Source organism: Apteryx mantelli, chromosome 1 (genome assembly GCF_036417845.1).
Source record: "Apteryx mantelli isolate bAptMan1 chromosome 1, bAptMan1.hap1, whole genome shotgun sequence".
Taxonomy (NCBI): domain Eukaryota; kingdom Metazoa; phylum Chordata; class Aves; order Apterygiformes; family Apterygidae; genus Apteryx; species Apteryx mantelli.
The window spans coordinates 135,352,422-135,371,801 of NC_089978.1; the positions used below are offsets into that span (position 1 = coordinate 135,352,422).

The window sequence follows — 19,380 nt, forward strand, 5'->3', positions numbered from 1 at the left end:
ATATATTGCAAGGTTATACCAGAATGGGTAAATGTGATCAGAAGCAGTAAGTGATTTTTAACTTTACTGACAGAATGGTGAGAGCAGTCCTGCAGTACCATGTCCATTCTTATGCCCGCATTTTATAGAACTGACAAATTTGAGACACCTTTTAAAAAGAGACATAGATTTATTAAGGGAGGTAGAAAAATGCTCTACAGTGAGAATCCTAAAGATCTCAGTCTGTTTAGTTTGTCAAGAAGAAAAGCAAGTGTATGAATAACTTTCATGAAATGTAATGACAGGTATTAAAAAGCTCTTTAATCTTTATGAGAAAGGCAAAGCAAGGACCAGCAGCTGTAAGTTGATGCCAGACCAATTCAAATTAGAAAGGAGAAATGCCTTTTTAAGTGATGATGATTTAATATTGGAACTGGATATCAAAAGAAGTGATTATTTCTCAATCACATATCATGACTAGATGCTTTTCTTCTGGGAGTTATGCTTTAGCCAAGCATACATTATGCTTGAGAAGAACACAGATGACTGGTCTTGACATGAAGATAACAGGGTGAAATGTAATAGCTGATGATATACAGAAGGTGTGATTAAATGTTCCAGCCATTGCGTCCTTAAACTCAGTGATTCTCCAATATGCTGAGTTGACTTGGCTTAACACTTGGCTGAGTTGACTTGGGAAAACACACTGTGGTGGCATCAAGAAATGTGACTAGGTATGTTTCTACAGGAAACGAGGTCATTGCAGTAGACTGGAAAGGACTGAAAGATGTGGACCAAATCAATATGGACAGCACCAGTTCACTGCATGGCAGCAGCTTCCATCGGCCTTCCACTGAGGTGAGTACCTGTACTGTACCCACTCACACAGGGAAACTGGAAAGTTTTGTTTCTTTCTGAGTTCAGAAATGAGCATTATGCATCACTGGGGCATCATCTAGGAGAGGACCAGAAAGTCAGTGTGTACCCAAAGATCAGACTTTCATATTTGGAAAGTTGGCTTGCATTGAATAGAATGGAGTCACTCACTTCAAAGTATTCAAATTGAGCAAGAGTTTGCAAAAAACCTCTTACTTAAAAGCTCTCACAAGTAGGGTAGACCAGAACATGGAAAAAATGGGGCAGTTCTGACAAGCCTTTAGGTCTGCACTCCTTGAATATTGGATTCATTGAAATGTCCAGCACTATGGCTCTCCCACCTTCTGCAGCACAGTCTTACAATCTTCTGAAAAAACACATTTGTCTCCATTTTGGTTTTTAGGGATCCATTCACTATTAACTCACTGCCATTTGATTTACCATGCGGCATTTCAAAGGCTGATTCATTTCCTGTTTTGAATTATTGCAGCTTCTGTAGTCTTAGATACCTGAATTTTCATCTCTGCAAGTTTCAGGGTATGCAGTCATGATTAGGAAAAAGATCAAAGCTATTTTAAACCAATAACTTTTTGGGAAACACGAATGAAGCTCATGAACAACTCACAAATATCATACAATTTACATAACTGTACAAAGTATTAATATATAGGTATTTTATTTCCTGATAACATCTTTCTGGCTTGTAATGCTTGGAGTTTCATGAAACCCTGGGAGAAATTGTGGGGCCCAGCCTTGCATGGAAAATTCAGTTAAATCAAATACAGATCTAAAAGTCAATGAACATAAACTCTACCTCACTGAACTGTACAGGTGCTGTCAGAGGATTAAGGTACAATAATCTAAGGCCTCTTTACTCCTGAATGAGAGTGCTCATATTGGGGCTTAATGCCCTTTTGATTTTTGTGAATGGATACTATACCTGTAATTGAGCCACCTTAATTTTCTTGAGTGTCCACATTGCAAAACCAAGGAGTTGAGAGGTGAGTCCTCCTAGCTGAAGGAGATGCACACTGAATTGGTAGTGTAATGGTTGTTATGGAAATCTGATCTGATTTGCAAAGGGAAAGTGAGTCAGAGTGGACAAACTGAAACACTGCAGGAGAAAATCGTTCCAGGAGAAAATCATTCCATAACTTGTTACTGAACCCTCTATGTTCAAAATACACAGGTAGTCTAGCTCCTCCTTGGTTAACCCCAGGAGATGCACCTCCCACACAGGCATGCCAGCGTGGCAGTATTTAGCAAAGAAGAGCTGTTAATAAGTGAAGAGGATTCCTACCAAAAGGTGTTTGTATTTCTCCCTCACTCGTGCTCTCTGTATCATCCTATTCCCTTACATACCTACAAATACCATGATGCTTACAGACACCACAAGGAGCAGGGAAGGAAGCCAGATTTCTCATCTTGAAAGACAGAAGTTTTTAATTTATCAGCTAAATAAATGGCTGTTGATTATGATCAACTACTAGAGACATACGTGGCAGTATGCAGCTTGTTTATTTGTTACACTAACACGATGTTCTTCTTTTCTTTCTTTAGCAAACACGGACAGATTTTTCCTGGGATGGTATTAATGTGAGTATACACTACGCTACTGTTCAAATTTCTAGCCATTGGAAGATTTTTCTGCCATTGGATATAATGGAAACCAGAATGGAAATATGACTGAAAGCTTTCAGTGCCACTGAAATTCTCTTCATTGACTAGGATTCAGGAGATGCTGATGAATTTTTGTTTACCTCTGTTTAGCTGTTTTGTGGTGATTTAAATCTGTAAGTGGCTATTAAGTTGCCTTTGGCCCTTATGGGGCAAATGCGTGTCGTTTCTGATGCTCTCTTTTTGAGATTTCTGGGCACTGCTAGATAAAAAAGGTGTCTCTCCATCATTTTTAAACAATCAGTAGTCTTTGACCAGTGCATCATTTGATCTTCTTTAGGAGTTAGGAAGAAATGTGTCCCTCGTATTCAGTTGCATGGAGAAGTAAAGGAGTTTTCATGTCCCTCGGAGAGTGTTCAGCACCAGTTAACCTTAGTTAACAAGTGGAGGAAGCAAGCAAACATTTTAATAAAACGTATTTCTAGTTGCTCTTAATACCTATGGCATAAAAAAAGTTTTTATTTTTTGTTTAATAATGAAAAACAGAATTCTGAAAAGAGAACACTACATATTAGTACAGCCAAACTATTTTTTGCTCTGGAAGCTTAAAAAGTGTGTTCACTTAAATTCATATGATGCTAACCATCATCTTGCTTTTTCTTCAACAATGTTCAGTTCATATAAATTACCAGAGGATAGTTTTGTCCACTTTGAAAGGCAGGATCAGAGGCTGCATTTTTGTAGGTACAAACATTTTCAAATTCCAGCTGCTTTCAAAACTTTTAAATGAGTGTCATTTTTCTGGTCCTCTCTGAGTTCACAGCACTTGGGCCACTGACTTTCAGTGGGACTTATATTTTTCATTAACCTTCATATGACTGACATCTCACATGGCTTGGAATCTTGTGCCTAGGCTTGGTTAGAGAAACAAATTGCGCAGGAAAATTACAGTGCATGCAGCTACTGTCTAGGGGAAATTTGTCAGTTTTTTCCTCACTGCAGTTCTTTTTAGCTGAAAGTAAGGTAGACAAAGCCCTATGTCCTTAAACATAGTAGAAGACAGTTTCCTTACTTACAGTTTCTCATTTTCCAACCCATTCTGGATCCATACAGCTCTTTCTCAATGAGACTCTTTCTCAGTGTAATTTCATATAACTTCTTTGGTATCAAAGCTGGCTTATGAATTTCCTTCTCTTCCTATTCATTCCTGCCTTCATACCATAGATGTCTACCCCCATAGTGGTACAGCCTTCTTGCAGATTGCTTTCCGTTCTGGGTCATTTCCATGAGGTGACTCACAGCACAGACCCCAGCCTGTCTTGAAACAAATGAATGGATGCTGAACAGCAGTGCCTAGGCAGTTATGACCAGTGGTGGCATGGATGGACATTCGTTAACCAGCTTCATCACCAAAGGAAGCTTCTCATGGAATGAGGGCTGTGTTCTCAGCTGCATCTTTTACTTTCTGCTATATTTCCCCTGCTTTCTGATTGCTTCAGCTCACTTTTTACACACAGACATTTCTGGTTCCAAAGTAACAGGATGTCTCAGCCACTGTATTTACACTCAGTTTTCAGAGAAACTCTCCTCTTATAGTGCAACAACTGACTGGGATTATTTGCAATTCAATATCTTTGTAATGGCTTCCTTTACCTCCAACTGTTTGACTGCCTAATTAGTGCTCCTCTCAGCTTTCATGAGGTTTGTGCCTGTAGACCAAATACTTGCTTCATGTGAGGGTTTAAAATTTCCAGGGTTATGGTCACTGCTTTTGAGTATCTTTGTTTTTGATGCCCAGTGTGAAACACACTGGACTTGATTTTTAGAGTGGTTGAAATGAAAAGCAGAAGCAATGCTTGTTTAATGCTTGTGAAAATGAAGCCTAAAATGCAATGCCTGGCATCTCTGAAGAAGTCCAAGGAATTTGTCTTGAGGGATTGTGTTTTTATGATGATGTTTCTGACTGCTACCTCTCCCAATAGTTCTCTGTCCTTGTTATTCAGGGAAACTGAAATTGAACACAGAGAAGAGAATAAAGGGAATTCAGCAGAACTGTAGACCTCATTTCTTTATTCATAGCTGTAGGTGCTTGAATAAAACAGGACTTATCACTGATACAGTCATGCTCATTTTTATTAAGACTTTAAAAATGTGAGGGAAAATGAACAACGAAAGTTATATATATGTAACAAATTAATATCTGTAGTATAATCCATTTTACTGTGTCCTGCCTATCACATTGTCAGCTCCCCATTCTAAGCTCCCCTAACTGTCCGTCAGCCATGTCTTGCGTCTCTAAGAAAGAGTTGGGAGCAGCGCAGCATGTTCATGGAGGATTTGTGGGGGTGAAAGGGAGGCTTTTCTCAGCCTGCCTGCCTCTCCCCATAACCTTGCCTCACTCAGTCCCACAGTATCCAGTCCCAGTTAAATCGTCTCTATTTTTTCCTTCCCCTATTTTGTTCTTTTTCTTGTTGCTTGCTTCTGCTCCTCATATTCCACCTACCTTCTGGAATCCTTAAACTGATCTCTCACTTCCATTCCCTTCCTTTTCTCATTCTCTTCTTCTTTATCTCCCATTAGCTTTTCCATCCATCCCTTCCCTCTTTCATATATAATTTCTTCATATGCTCTCTCTTTTCAGCTCTCCATGGAAGATACGACCTCCATCCTCCCCAAGCTGAAACGCAACTCCAATGCTTATGGGATTGGGGCTTTGGCTAAATCATCTTTCTCTGGTGAGGTCCTCAAAACTTGGGTTTATCCTATGCAGCTTCCCTCCACATGCCTTTGTGCCTCTCCCCATTGCTCCTCCTGTTGGTCTCCTAATTGCTCCATTCTGACTCTTGCCCTGTCTAGGTCTTAGAGCAACCCACACCAACATATTCTAGATGCAGACATCTCTTAGCTGTTGCACCTTCAAAGGACAGATTTGTCTTATGCCTGTTGGCTTTTCACTGTGCACTGCAGCTGAGATGTCTTCAACTGCTTCCCCTCAAACTGGCTGGGGATTAACCCCATTTTCCATTTTGTAGTTCATCCAATTCCTGGTTTCACCATTCATGTCCAGCTTTGTCCTAAATGGATTGTAGGCAAGGAAGAAAATGAATTCTCCAGGTCTTTCACATTTGGGTTTCTCCTGAGAGCCAGTCCAAGGAAAGATGGAGAAACTCCCTTGGAGAGTGATACAGTGAAAGGCAGGAGACATCCAATCCAAAGGCTGAATCCTAGAAGGAAAGGAAGGGAGAATCCCATTTCCGAAGAGGGGTGAGCAGAGTGACAGACAACCCTGGAGCTGTGTAATAGCCCCTCCTTGTTTTCTAATGTCTGGCCCCTTAGGGATATCCCGCAGCATGAAGGACCATGTCACAAAGCCAACGGCTATGGGCCAAGGCCGTGTGGCTCACATGATTGAATGGCAAGGCTGGGGTAAAGCTAACAGCCAGCAGCAGCAGCACACGCATGAGACAGCACGTAAAGATGCCGATGCCTACTCAGACCTGAGTGACGGTGAAAAGGAGGCCCGGTTCCTTGCAGGTAACTCTGACTTTTCTGCATGTGGATTGGGTTGGTTTGGGGTGTCCCAGAGCAGAATTCTTGAGCGACCTAAGTGCTGAAAACTTAAAAAAACACAAAAACACACTCTGGAGAGCCTGGGGGTGGTTCAAATGGCAAAAAGAGATGAGAGATTGTGGCTGGAGTATTGCCAATGGAATGCAAAGTAGAGAGGGTGACAGCCAACTGTGGGTGATGGGTGTTGTTGAGACTAGGGTGGTACAGTGTGACCAGCAGATGAGGTTAAAGAGGGTGGCAAGAAGTGGAGACCTTCTCACGTCCTTGCTTCCTCTCCCTGTCTCCTTTGGCACAGGAGTGATGGAGCAATTCGCTATTTCTGAGGCAACTCTCATGGCCTGGTCCTCAATGGATGGTGAGGATGTGAGTGTAAACTCAAATCAGGATAATCCAGCAGGCAACTACTCTGAGAACTATCAGGAGCTAATGGAGAGCCAAGGTGAGCTCCAGCACCTTGTTAATCTTGAAACACCCTATCCTGCTCTTGTTGCCATGTTGCTCTTCACCCTTCCACCCTTGTCTTATACTGTAGCCTTTATTTTTATGATCGGGATCTAGCAGATGCATCTTCTATTTGTGGAGCTGTTCAAGGAATCTGACCTTAACAGAGAGGCTCTAAAGCCCAGTTCCTCTGGCTGCTTAGGCACAACTGAGGAGAGCCACCAGCTCTCACAGTCAGTAGTGGGTATAATATCTACTGCTTAGAGCTGCCTTTCCTCTTCACTCTTCTGCTCCCTAAAGGATTTACCTTCCCTGTACAATACAGCGCCATGTGTAGACACCCAAGCTATCTCTGAATGAGAAGGCTTGGCCTAGAGACAGTGTCTAACTGTTTGTTGTTTCCCTCCTTTTCTTGCAGAGCACATGGCCCAGACGCAGTATGATAGCTGGCCTCATTCCTATGTCTCACAGGGCATGTATTGCTTAGGTTCATCTGATGCCTGGGAGACCAGTGACCAGTCCCTCATTGCTTCCCCAGCAACAGGTTCCTACTTAGGCCAGAATTTTGATGACTCCCAGACAAACCTTCAGGAAAGCATTTTGATTCAGAGCAGCCTCATTCAGCAACAACAGCTGCAGCAACAGCGACAGCAGCAGAACTTCATCCAGAGCACAGGGCTGGTCCACGTGTGGCCCCTGCAGACTGCTCAGGGTGGGGGTGGGGCTGAGTCCAGCACCTATATGGAGGACCATGTTGAGGACGAAGGGAACCCACGGCTGGAGAAGGCTCCTCTCCTAAACAAGAAGCCCTCTCCAGAGGAGGATGATGCAGTGTGCCGGGACCTAGAATCGCTGTCTCCTAGGGAGGAGCTGGAGCATGCTGCACTGAGCCGCAAAGTCTCAGATGTCACCTCTTCTGGGGTGCAGTCCTTTGATGAGGAAGAGGGAGAAACAAACAACTGATGCTTTCTGTAAAGTTCTCATCACTGCTAAACAAAGAAAGGGGTGGCAAGGAATGAAATGACAGGGATTCTTCTCTCCAGCTTCCCAGACTTCCAAGCAGACACACCTTCCATTCCTGACATGTAATTATTTTTTAAATAAGAGGAAAATCTGAAAGTGATTGACAGATGAAGACCTCCTCTTCCCCTTTACCGTGGACACATATCTCCAAGTTTCATTGCTCTGTGCAATACACATGAGGTGCTTGGAGAAATCTGGATTGGTAAATCATTTCTAAATCTTTTTAATACAAAGCTTTGGCTCTGGATACAAACTCTTCTGGTACTGGGGATGTGGCTGATGAAACAGGCTTGATATGGGGAGTGGCTATGTGGCTAGGATCCATCTTGGCAGAATGAATGTTGCTTCGTGGATGCAGTCCCCTTTGATAGAATATGTGACTATAGACTGTTTAAAACTGAAGATATGGCTTTACAAATATAGATTGCACTAGTATAGTGATCATGGCTGATGCAGAGGATAAGGCTGTATTCAATACAGACTGTACTGAGATGAAGTACTGGCTCTGTAACCAGATCCTCGATAGCACCTTGATGTGAAATTGTAGGCTCAATGGATACAGGCTACACTCCATGGACACAGGTTGTGCTGCAGTACAGATATTGTGGCTCTGTGGGCGTGTCTCTACTGTGGCATGGAGGAATGGATGTGGATACGAATCTAACCCTGCTTTCAGATACTCATGCTTTGGTCTCTTTCTAATCTTTTGTTCATTTGTTTCTCCCTTTGACATTTCTACCTGCCCAGGAACTGGCAAGACTTGTGTGTCCTTTTGGTGCTGGGCACTGGATGCCAGTGGAAAGGACATTTTCAGCTACAGAGACAGTCATAAAAAGCTGACTCTTGCAGGGGGCTTCAGAACATGTCCATTTTGGTGCTGCTGCTGTATCCTTCTGTCTTTTCCTTTGCCAGCGCTAAGACCCAGAGAGTAGACAGCAGATCCAGGAACAGTGTGTACAGCTATAAGATCACAAATTTCCAGTTTGCCTTGGAAGTTTTGTGTGTTTTTTTTTTTTTTTTATACTGCTGGGTAAGCGTTCTTAACAAAGCAGTTAATATTGGGAAAGGCCTGTGCTCCAGCCATTATTGATCATAAATACTGCACCTTTCCCATTTCTGCCACTCCTTCTGCAGTGCCAAACGTAAATGGAGGAAAAGGGGTGAGAGAGAAAATTTTCTTCTCCTATTTCTCTGTTCTTCCTGCCTATATTTTCTTCTTTTTTTTTTCTCCCCCCAAACAATGTAAATAATCCTCAGTACTTGGTCCATTTCTTTTTCTCTCCCATTTCTTCTTTAGGAGTGGAGAAAGCTGGTTTCAGTTTCCCTGTTTGTACGGGTTCAAAAATTTTTTTTTTGTTAAAAAAGCTTATGGTTCATTGAGCAATGGGCGTCTGTTCTCTCACAATTCCTTGCCATGTTTCTAAAGACATTCTTTTTGGGGGAAGGGGCTTTGAAAGGAAATTGAACAAACCATCTCCACTCAAGCTTTCATCAGAAAATAAATAGGAGCAAAATCAAATCAAACCAAAAAAAAGTATAAGGCTGTTGATTTTGCTGGAGAACTGAACAGAACCAGCAAAGATTACACAAGTGTTGAGTTTTAATTGCAGTACCACTTGCAAGGAAGCCTCAGCAAAGCATGGGTTTAGATCTGATGCCAGAGATGAGCTAGGGAAAGGAAGTTGCCTGGACACTGCCACACTATCCCAGGGGCACCTCTTTCTCACTTACTCCAACTCATATCTATTCTGTTCAGTTCATGATACATTTGTCTCTTCTTTGCCTTCTCTTCAGGCTTGATACATTGCTTGGATGACAAGAGAGTGATACATGCTCCTTTCTTGATTCAGGTTTAGACCCCAGCATATTTGCAGGAAGAAAATCTGAGGAGAATAAAATGTGACCAAGGTAATATCATCAAGGCTCAGAGTTCAGACAGCTCCTGGCAAGCAAAGCAGATTATGTCCAGGAACTATAAGAAGTGTGAATGGGACTCTCAGATAGGATTTTAGCCCACTCAGCTTTCTGCCACTTACACGTGCAGCTGCATGAAGAGGGAACTCCTTCACGAACTCCCAAGTATTGCCAGCCAACTCCACTTCAAACGGATCTGTCTTTCCTCTCCATTGCACCTGAAAGGAAAACACCTTTGGGAGACTTAAGTAAGACTGATAATTTGGGGTAGGTAAGAGATAAAAGCTTTTGTGACCACATTTTTTTCCCCCATTTCCTTGGGCTTGCCTACATCTTTCTTTGGAGGTAGCTCTTCTCCTGAATGATGACCTTTCAATATCTCTTTAAAGATGTTTACACATTCAGGTGCTAACCTCCTCCGGGCAGGAGGATTTGATGAAGATGATCTCCTACAGTTCTTGCAGGGGCAGTGCTAGCTCAATGCGCTGAACTGGTTTGGGTCTAGCTGTGGAGCAGGGCTTAGGAAATCAACTAGCCAGAAAGGGGAGATGGGGCAAATGCAAAGGGCACCTCAGCACATGACAAATGAGTAAGTGTTAACTTTTTCTTATTGTCTTTTTTTTTTCCTAAACCTTCAGGGAAACAAAAATGGTCTGGTATGTTCCTTTGTGGGAGAAGGTTTGGGTGGCATGTTGCTTTTTTCTTTGAACTATTTTGTCCCCATGTGTCTCTCCAGGACCAATCTGGATGTTTATGGTAACTTTCAGTGTAGCTTCAAACAATCTTGCTCCCTCCGTATCCTTTACAGGACTGGGACAAGTGGGTCAGCTTGCCCAGGGCTTCTTTTTCTTTTAATGTGTACGTGTGGTACATTTACTGAGATATATGATCAATATATAAAAGATGTACATTTTCTCCAAGCAAGGGAGTGACAGGGAATCATTATACTACATGGGAAAAAGCCTGAATCCCCCCCCTCCCCCGACCTTACAGATAATTCTACAGAATTGAATAGCAAGAGAAAACCTTTCTGTAGGGTTTTTTAACCCTTTTTGCCTAGTTTGAAAAATAATCTCTATATAAACTTATTAATTTCAAGCTTACTAAATTCTGTAAGACTTTTTCATAAAGGTTTTCCCTTTCTGTGAATAAAATTCCTTCCTTTTTTTTTTTGAAAAAGGGAAAAATTGTTTTTCATGTCATCTCCGCCATCCAAAAGAGAAATGTGTCTGCCTCTCCAGTTGCCAGGAGCTTGACTGGAGAGAGCAGTGCTGTGTATCACCACTTGCTATGTCCATGAGCATCCTGAGTTGAACTGGAAAGGCAGTTCGAATCTCTTTGAAAATGGAAAAATGATTTGTATAACTTGACTTTTTCTTATGTAATAGGCCTGCTGCCTGTGTGTATTCAATATCAGAGGGAGGGGCCTGGAACCTAGTGTACATTTCCCAGAAAAGCCTTTATTATATAGCTACACCTTTTCAAGCATATGGAAGGCACAGGTGCTCTGCGAGCAAAATTTGGCCTGCAGTTCCTTTATCCTGGTGAGGATGGATGAGTTGGAGAGAGTCCAGCCAAATACTCAGAGCCCAAACTGAATTTGTGAGGCTGGCAATAAGCAGGAAAGGTAAGCTGAATATGCTTGATCTAGAGTTACTAAGAAACTGAGCCCTGCTGTTCATTTATACATACCCTTTGTAGAACACAGCTACATTACAAAAAAATGTGGGAAATTGCAGCAGAGGTAGAAGATTTCAAATTTTTTTTCTTCTCACCTTAAAGCCTTTGTCTTCAACAGGAGCTGCTGCTGTTATTGTGCTGAATATGAATGAACGCTTAAACACAAGTGACCCTATTTGAAAAAGATTGCAGATTCCAGTGTAAGAAAATTCTCTCATGTTCCTTTCCACTGGTTGCTTATATCTGATCAGTTACAGTACTGCATTTAAACCTAGAAAGTGAATTGAGGGAGGAATGGGGACACAGGGTTGGAAAAGTCTCAGCAGGATTATTATATTAAGAATTGGAGCCAGCACTTTCAATATATCCTAATAAAACACGGGAAGTGACTGCCTCAGAGCAAACAAAGCATAGGAGATGGGGATCTTTCATTTCTAAGGTATAGCTCCACATTTCCCATATGTTGAGGACAACTGGGAGAATTGAGGAAGTGCTCAGTGGTACATGAAAGATTTTATCTTAAAGACCTTGATAGAAGAAGGTGGCTTGGGAACTGAGGTACCCTCCTAGGTCACTGGTTTAGACCCATGTAGGAGTAGCTGTAACACTTCCCTACATGACTGTATATGTGATTTGATTAATCTGAAATTGATTAACTGACCCCTCTGTGCTTTTTGTGTTGTGGGGAAAGAAGTAGAATTAATGCTTTTATTCCTGTGGTTGTACAACTCAGGGGGAGGTCAGATCTCACTTTCTTTATCCAAATCTAGTGGAATTTTCCATGTTCAGGCACCCTTCCTGTGCTTCAGTCACATGAGGTCTACAGGCCCTGCTCCCTGCTCCCTTCAGGAGCCTGGGATTAAAATGCCTTGGATAATCTTTGAAATTATCCAGCATTTTGCTTATTCATTCTAAAACTCAAAGTCAAGGATCATACAAGGGAAGCTTACATAAGCTTTTATTTATATAAATCTAAAGCTTTCTTTACAAGCCTTGTGAGTTCTCTTCAACCCCATTACCTCAGGCTCTGGGATGGAGAAGTCAATCTGCTTCTTTCAGTTTCTGTGCCTCTAAATCAGCATCTTCTTCCAGGAAGCTGCTGACAAGCCACTCACCTTCCCCTTCACCCTTTTTTCTTTACCACACAAAGACTTTAACATCACCTTTCATGGTACGCTTGCAGCAAAGAGAAGAGTTCAGCTATACCTCTCAGCTGATCAGATGGCAAGCTGCTGTGAAAGAGGCAGCCTGCCCTGACTGTGCTCACTTCTCACAGTCCTTGTGCAGATGCTGATGCACAACTGACCCCACAGCAAGCCGGTGCAGAAAGTCACGATGGTAGAAGTGAACCCTGCTGTAAAAGTGAAGAGGGAAGAGCTCTGGTGCAGAGAGAGAGCGCAATGTTTTCAGCAGCAGCTGGCCTTTATATCAGATTAGATAAATTGTGAAGCTGCACTTTGAAATGGCATCTTCATGATGAGTTTAAGCTGCCAAAAGTGGCTGTCTATTCTCTGCTCCCTCACCACCAGCTGGATATTTCTGCTGCCTAAGTAGCACCAGTACTAACATTCATTTATCTATCCAGGAACTGGTCCCATTGAAAACCAACGCAGTCCTCTACCAAAAAAGAGGTTTCAGTGGGATCAGCTCCTTGTGTTGGTTCACTTGGCTAGGCAAGTATCACTGAGGACAGGTGAAACATCATGTCAAAGGATACTTTTTTGGCTGCAGATGCAACTTAAATGGCTTAAACTAATCATGAAATTTCTATCTGAGAATAATAAACCCACCTGAGCTACCATGGAGAATGTATCCATCGCCTAGTACCTTCCCTCCTGTTTTCTTTAGAATTTCTAGTATTCCCTTATTTGAACTGCTCTTTGCTGCTATTTAACACCCTGTAATTTCCCTTGTTGTTCCCTCCCCTTCCACAGGCTCCTCTGGGTTAACCCTTTGCAATCAGGCAGCAGGAGATGGGTAACTTGACATGCATCTGGAATTCATAAAATTAACATGCACAAGTCTGACATGCACCTAGTGATTACAGTCCACAGCAGATGAAGATACTGGTGGATCTTCTTCTGCAATTGCAAGAGGCAGAGCCATATTAAGGAATGAGAGACACTATGGGATTTTGGAGGAGGGCAGCTCTTGGAGGTGAGGCTTATCCATGTCTTTAAGCCAGTTCCAAGCTAGTGTGAGATTCAGAATGGCTCTTCACACCTAGGCAGAGTCCATGTGATAAACTGTGTCAAAAAAATAAAATTTAGTTGCAGGCTGACGAAAGATGACTGGAGAGAAGAAAACTACTCTCTTCATTTGACAGAGGTATGGTAATGGGGCAAGGCAGGGTGCAACATGACAGACTTGTGGACAGCTGTGTATGCTCCATGCAGTAGCGAGGGGAAGTGTAGCCAGAGAGGGAGAATACTGAGGGAAAAGCTTGGGGGAAAAGACCAAGAAAAGCTTGAAGCTGTATATTTACACAGAGGTAGAAGGCTTCCTGGAAGACTCTAGGAAGAATGGGATCAGGCAGATAATTACTATACAAGTTACAACTCCAGGACTGGCACAGCTCTTGGTACTCCTTAGTCCAAGCCATACTTGTTTCTGTAAGATAGAGTGATAGGACAGAGAACCCTCTGAATTTGGGCAGCTACTGGCTTTAAAAAACAGCTCACAGCACACAAAATTCTACTTCTTCAGGGGATTCATGTAAGAAATACCCCCCAAAAAGAACTCAGTCCTTGTCCAAATGAAGTTAATGTGAATTCTGTCTTCAGTGGGAACCCCAAAATCTCTAAATTTAGCTCAGTTTGCCTTGGTAATTGCCTAGAAAGGGAAAGAAAATGATAAATAAAATAAAGTCACCTCTAAACTTGTGGAGTCAGGGCAAGGATGACATTCACAGAATCACAGAATGGTTGAGGTTGGAAGGGACCTCTGGAGATCATCTAGTCCAACCCACCTGCTCAAGCAGGGTCACCTAGAGCACATTGTACAGGATCATGTCCAGGCGGGTTTTGAATATCTCCAGAGAGGGAGACTCCACAACCTCTCTGGGCAACCTGTTCCAGTGCTCTATCACCCTCACAGTGAAGAAGTTTTTTCTCATGTTCAGATGGAACTTCCTGTGTTTCAATTGTGCCCGTTGCCTCTTGTCCTGTCGCTGGGCACCACTGAAAAGAGTCTGACCCCATCCTCTTGACACCCTCCCTTCAGATATTTGTACACATTGATAAAATCCCCCCTCAGCCTTCTCTTCTCCAGGCTAAACAAGCCCAGCTCTCTCAGTCTTTCCTCATAAGAGAGATGCTCCAGTCCCCTAATCATCTTTGTAGCCCTTCGCTGGACTTGCTCCAGTAGTGCCACATCCCTCTTGTACTGGGGAGCCCAGAACTGGACACAGCACTCCAGATGTGGCCTCACCAGGGCTGAGGAGAGGGGGAGGATCCCCTCCCTCCACCTGCTGGCAACACTCTTCCTGATGCACCCCAGGATACCATTGGCCTTCTTGGCCACAAGGCACATTGCTGCCTCATGCTTAACTTGGTGTCCACCAGCACTCCCAGGTCCTTCTCCACAGAGCTGCTTTCCAGCAGGTCAACCGCCAACCTGTACTGGTGCATGGGGTTATTCCTCCCCAGGTGCAGGACTCTGCACTTGCCTTTGTTGAACTTCATGAGGTTCCTCTCCTCCCAACTCTCCAGCCTGTCCAGGCCTCTCTGAATGGCGGCACTGCCCTCTGGTGTATCCGCCACTCCTCCCAGTTTTGTATCGTCAGTAAACTTGCTGAGGGTGCACTCTGTCCCTTCATCCAGGTCATTGAGGAAGAAGTTGAACAAGACTGGACCCAGGACTGACCCCTGGGGGACACCGCTAGCTACAGGCCTCCAACTAGACTCTGTGCCATTGATCACAACCCTCTGAGCTTTCTGGCCGTTCAGCCAGCTTTCAATCCACCTCACTGTCTGCTCATCTAGTCTGCACTTCCTGAGCTTGTCTATGAGGATGTTATGGGAGACAGTGTGGAAAGCCTTGCTGAAGTCAAGGTAGACAACATCCACTGCTCTCCCCTCATCTACCCAGCCAGTCATTCCATCATAGAAGGCTATCAGGTTGGCTAAGCATGATTTCCCCTTGGTGAAGCCATGCTGACTTCTCCTGATCACCTTCATTTCCTCCACATGCTTGGAGATGGCCTCCAGGATGAGCTGCTCCCTCACCTTTCCAGGGATGGAGGTGAGGCTGACTGGCCTGTCGTTTCCTGGGTCCTCCTTCTTGCCCTTTTTGAAGACTGGGGTGACATTGGCTTTCTTCCAGTCCTCAGGCACCTCTCCTGTTCTCCATGACCTTTCAAAGATGATGGAGAGTGGCCTAGCAATAACATCTGCCAGCTCCCTCAGCACTCGTGAGTGCATCCCATCGGGGCCCATGGATTTGTGGGTGTCAAGTTTACTTAAATGATCTCTAACCTGATCCTCCTCAACCAAGGGAAAGTCTTCCTTTCTCCAGACTTTCTCTCTTGCCTCCATGGTCTGCGAGTCCTGAGGGCTGGCCTGAGCAGTAAAGACTGAAGCAAAGAAGGCATTCAGTAACTCTGCCTTCTCTCATCAGGGCAGCCACCCCATTCAGCAGCAGGCCCACATTTTCCCTAGTCTTCCTCTTGCTCCTGATGTATTTGAAGAAGCCCTTCTTGCTGTCCTTGACATCTCTTGCCAGATTTAATTCCAAATGGGCCTTAGCCTTCCTCGTCGCATCCCTGCATACTCTGACAACGTTTCTATATTCCTCCCAAGTGGTCTGTCCCCCTTTCCACTTTCTGTATACTTCCTTCTTCTGTTTGAGTTTTGCCAGGAGCTCCTTGCTCATGCAAGCAGGTCTCCTGCCCCCTTTGCTTGACTTCCTACTCATAGGGATGCACCGATCTTGAGCTTGGAGGAAGTGATGTTTGAATATTAACCAGCTCTCTTGAACGCCCCTTCCTTTTAGGGCCCTAACCCATGGGATTCCTCCAAGTAGGTCCCTGAAGAGGCCAAAGTTTGCTCTCCTGAAGTCCAGGGTTGCAAATTTCCCTTATTTCTTGTTCAGATGATTCAAAACAATCTGGCATTTCCCTTAAACTAACTTTAACCAAAAGAAAGGAAAAGAAAGGATAGAAAAAAAAAATCCATTCCAATACAGAGCTTATCAGCAGCTAGTGCCCTTACATCTAGAAAAGTATAAATAAGCAACAGTTTCACTGAGAATTGGATCCCCACTCCCCTGTAGCAATCTGACAGGGAAAGATTGCTATATTGCAGCTCAGGGAAAGGAAAAACAAACAGGGAAAATGTGAGGAAAACAGTGCCTATTAAAACTAAATGTTTGTGGAGCATAGTCTACAGTCATTAAAGCACAGTCTCAAAAAAGAATGCAAGCTGTAAAGTCAACATCAGTTGCCTCTTTTATGTCACAGGCTTTTCCCAGACTAAATAGTAGTGAATCTGCATAGGAGCAGAAGAGACCAGTTTGACATCTGTGCCAGATCAGGGTCTCTCTTCCTCTCAGAACATGTCACAGAGCCTGGACAAGACTGTTGGGGACATTGTGCTCTCAGCAGCACCACCAGCTTTATGAATTTACTGGATAGGGATAAAGACCAAATGGCTATTATTTTAGCAAATGGACATGGAAGAGCTGCACTTAGAATATTAGGGTCTATTTATGCCCTTGCACTGACTTTTTCCCCAGCATAAGCATAATAAAGTGTAGTCCTTTTCTTGGAAATCAAGATAAGCTCTATGATCCTCAGTGTTCGTCTGCACATGTGTAATATGGACCAGAAGAGACTATGCAATGTATTTTGCCAAAGCAGATACATGTTGTTGGAAGAGTAAACATTACAGTCAGGCCAAGGCTCTCGGAGAAACAGTATTTTTACTAAAACTTGTAGGGACTTTTTTCTTAAAATAATGAAATCTAGTTCAAGTAAGAATTTTTTTGGTGCAGTCATCAAGGGACTTGCCTGATGATGAATGATAGCTGCTGTCTTCTAGGAAAAGAGGGGTTGCTGTGTTCTATGAAAAGAATATTACTAAGCATCCTCCTGTCCTCTTTTGATCAGGCCCATTTTAAATGCCCTCTGAAACCCAGCCCTGTTTCTGCTTTCCCCTAAGGAAACAAATGTCCATGCTAGTCAGACAAAAACTTGTAAAAACGTTTTTCTCCATCATGAAGATGAGATCATGCACCAAGTATTACTTCTAGGGAGATAAAAGCATTTAGTCCGGGTTTACTTGCCTGCTGGACTGATTTTCACTGGGCATGGAAATCCAGTCATGAATTGGAGGTCAAAAGCTCAAAACTCCTGTTCTAGAGCTCTGCTGAGCTTTCATGAGGCAAATACAGGCAGACTTCCCTTCTTTTCAGGTACTGTATGTGTGAGCAATGTGGCAAGCCAAAAGCTCTTTTGCAGGTACATAGTCTTGTTTGGCTTCAGTTTTTCTTCTCCGGTTTGTGGGTATTGTGCATGATTGGAGGTCTTTGAAAATCCCTAGATTGTAGAGTTGGGACTCAAAAGTAATTTTACAGGGAACAGGATTTCTCTTGTTTTGGCTCTTTCCATAGATGGAAGGGTACAAACTGAGAGCTTGGGAGGTACAAGGGTGGTGGATGGGGGTCTCATGGGTGGAACAGGGAATGAATTCCTGAAGTCTGTTTAAAAGTAACTAAAGGTTTGGGGCTTCAAATGTTGCATTTTCAATGTTTGAAACTGCTTTAGCATCAGGGTATGGGACAGTGGAGTGTGCAGCTGTGCAATTTAAAGAGCCTCTCCCTCATCTGTACACATTTTCTGTAGGGGGAGTCTCAATGGTGATTATTTGCATTCTTTCAAGCTAGTGTTTACAGAGGTGAATTAATGTTTGGAGGGGAAAGTACTGAATGGAAATAAAATAGAAAGAGAAAGGGGGCCCACTGTTGTAATCTTTCACCCCTACCTTGTCCCACACAAGCCCTTAATAATTAAAATGAGTCTGATTTGCCTTTGGTCTTCCAGCTCCAAAACATGTTTGCCTGAAAATTTTTGTTGGATATTCTTCGCATGTTTTGATAATGTGACTTATGAGATAACACTTCTGCAAAGATATATATAAATACACACACATACAAACACATACATACATGTACACACTCTGCATATAGACTTAGGAAACTATATGACACTATACACCTCCATGCCTGTATGTGGCAGCAACCACAGTAAAGAAGGGGAGGTAGTTCAAAATAGCATGTACAGTCCTTTATGGAGTTGTTATTAAACAGAATGTGGTCTTGCTGTCCTGGCTGGTGGAAGTGTTTTATTTCTGTGGGACTGGTTCCAGGGGAGTTGCGTCTGAGGAAGGAGGATCCTAGGAAGAAGGGTGGGTCTCAATGAGATAGGATCAAAGCCTGATGGGGGACCTTGAAAAGAATCTGTGGTGGTTTGGAGAAGCATCCCAGAGTAGGAAATATGTGATGCAGTATTTCTCATTGAGAAGATAAGAATATCTCATGTTCCGCTATACAAGGATAAAAACTTGTGAGTGCCTGTGGCTAGCATGCCACAAATCCCAGGCCATTGTGACAGATTTGATGATAGGTAGTATCACATCAGTGGGATCTTCCAGTTTAGGACAGAATGAGTTTTCTTGTTATGCTGGAACAGCATTTTACAGATGATACATATAAGAGTCGTTCAGGTATTGGTGACATGCAGACACCTTTGATACAGGGTCTAACAGAAGTTTCACAACAGCAGGTTTGGACAGGACACCAAGAAGAAGCTGATGCTGTGGTGGCACAGGCAGCAACCATAAGTAACAAGACTTTGGCTTCACATTTCATTTTTAAATCAGCGCTTCTCAGCCTGCTGTCCTCATAGTAGGTTGGGGAGTCGGTTGATCCCGAGGAAAAGGGGTACCTCTGGCACTTCCAACATTTTTGTATCATCTGCTTATTCCTAAAAGAACTGAGGACATTAGGCCAGATCCAGCAGTGCTTTGTTTATCATATGAGAATTTTAAGCTCTAGACATGAAAGATACCTATTTCCTTGTGAAGGTACTTGCTTGCACTTTCTGTGCTAGTTCTTACAGGGGCTAAGCAGTGTCGCTTGTCCTGCTTAAAACATGTTTCACAGTCAGGGATATTTAGCTGATCTGTACTCTCTGTGCTCTATTGGAAGTTGATCTGATTCCTCCCAGTTTACATTCCTTCGCTACTGAATAGTTCCAGCCATCCCTTGGTACATATGTCTGCA

The 19,380-nt window shown here is 43.2% G+C and overlaps 1 protein-coding gene across 9 annotated transcripts in view; it reads left to right on the top strand.

Moving 5' to 3' along the window:
- The window catches only part of FAM131B (family with sequence similarity 131 member B), a 45,298-nt gene that overhangs the window by 16,926 nt on the left and 8,992 nt on the right, over nucleotides 1–19,380 (top strand). For 3 of the 9 annotated variants that reach the window (XM_067303493.1, XM_067303539.1, XM_067303523.1), the window contains exons 2-9: nucleotides 728–837; nucleotides 2,416–2,451; nucleotides 5,114–5,207; nucleotides 5,809–6,006; nucleotides 6,338–6,481; nucleotides 6,902–7,708; nucleotides 9,357–11,047; nucleotides 11,219–11,300. In XM_067303493.1, coding sequence (XP_067159594.1) covers nucleotides 728–837; nucleotides 2,416–2,451; nucleotides 5,114–5,207; nucleotides 5,809–6,006; nucleotides 6,338–6,481; nucleotides 6,902–7,446 — 1,127 coding nt within the window. In that variant the 3' untranslated portion in view covers nucleotides 7,447–7,708; nucleotides 9,357–11,047; nucleotides 11,219–11,300. Of the gene's footprint in view, nucleotides 1–727; nucleotides 838–2,415; nucleotides 2,452–5,113; nucleotides 5,208–5,808; nucleotides 6,007–6,337; nucleotides 6,482–6,901; nucleotides 7,709–9,356; nucleotides 11,048–11,218; nucleotides 11,301–13,034; nucleotides 13,258–19,380 lie in introns of all 9 variants that reach the window. The other 6 variants (XM_067303509.1, XM_067303501.1, XM_067303515.1 and 3 more) reach the window with 6 other exon arrangements.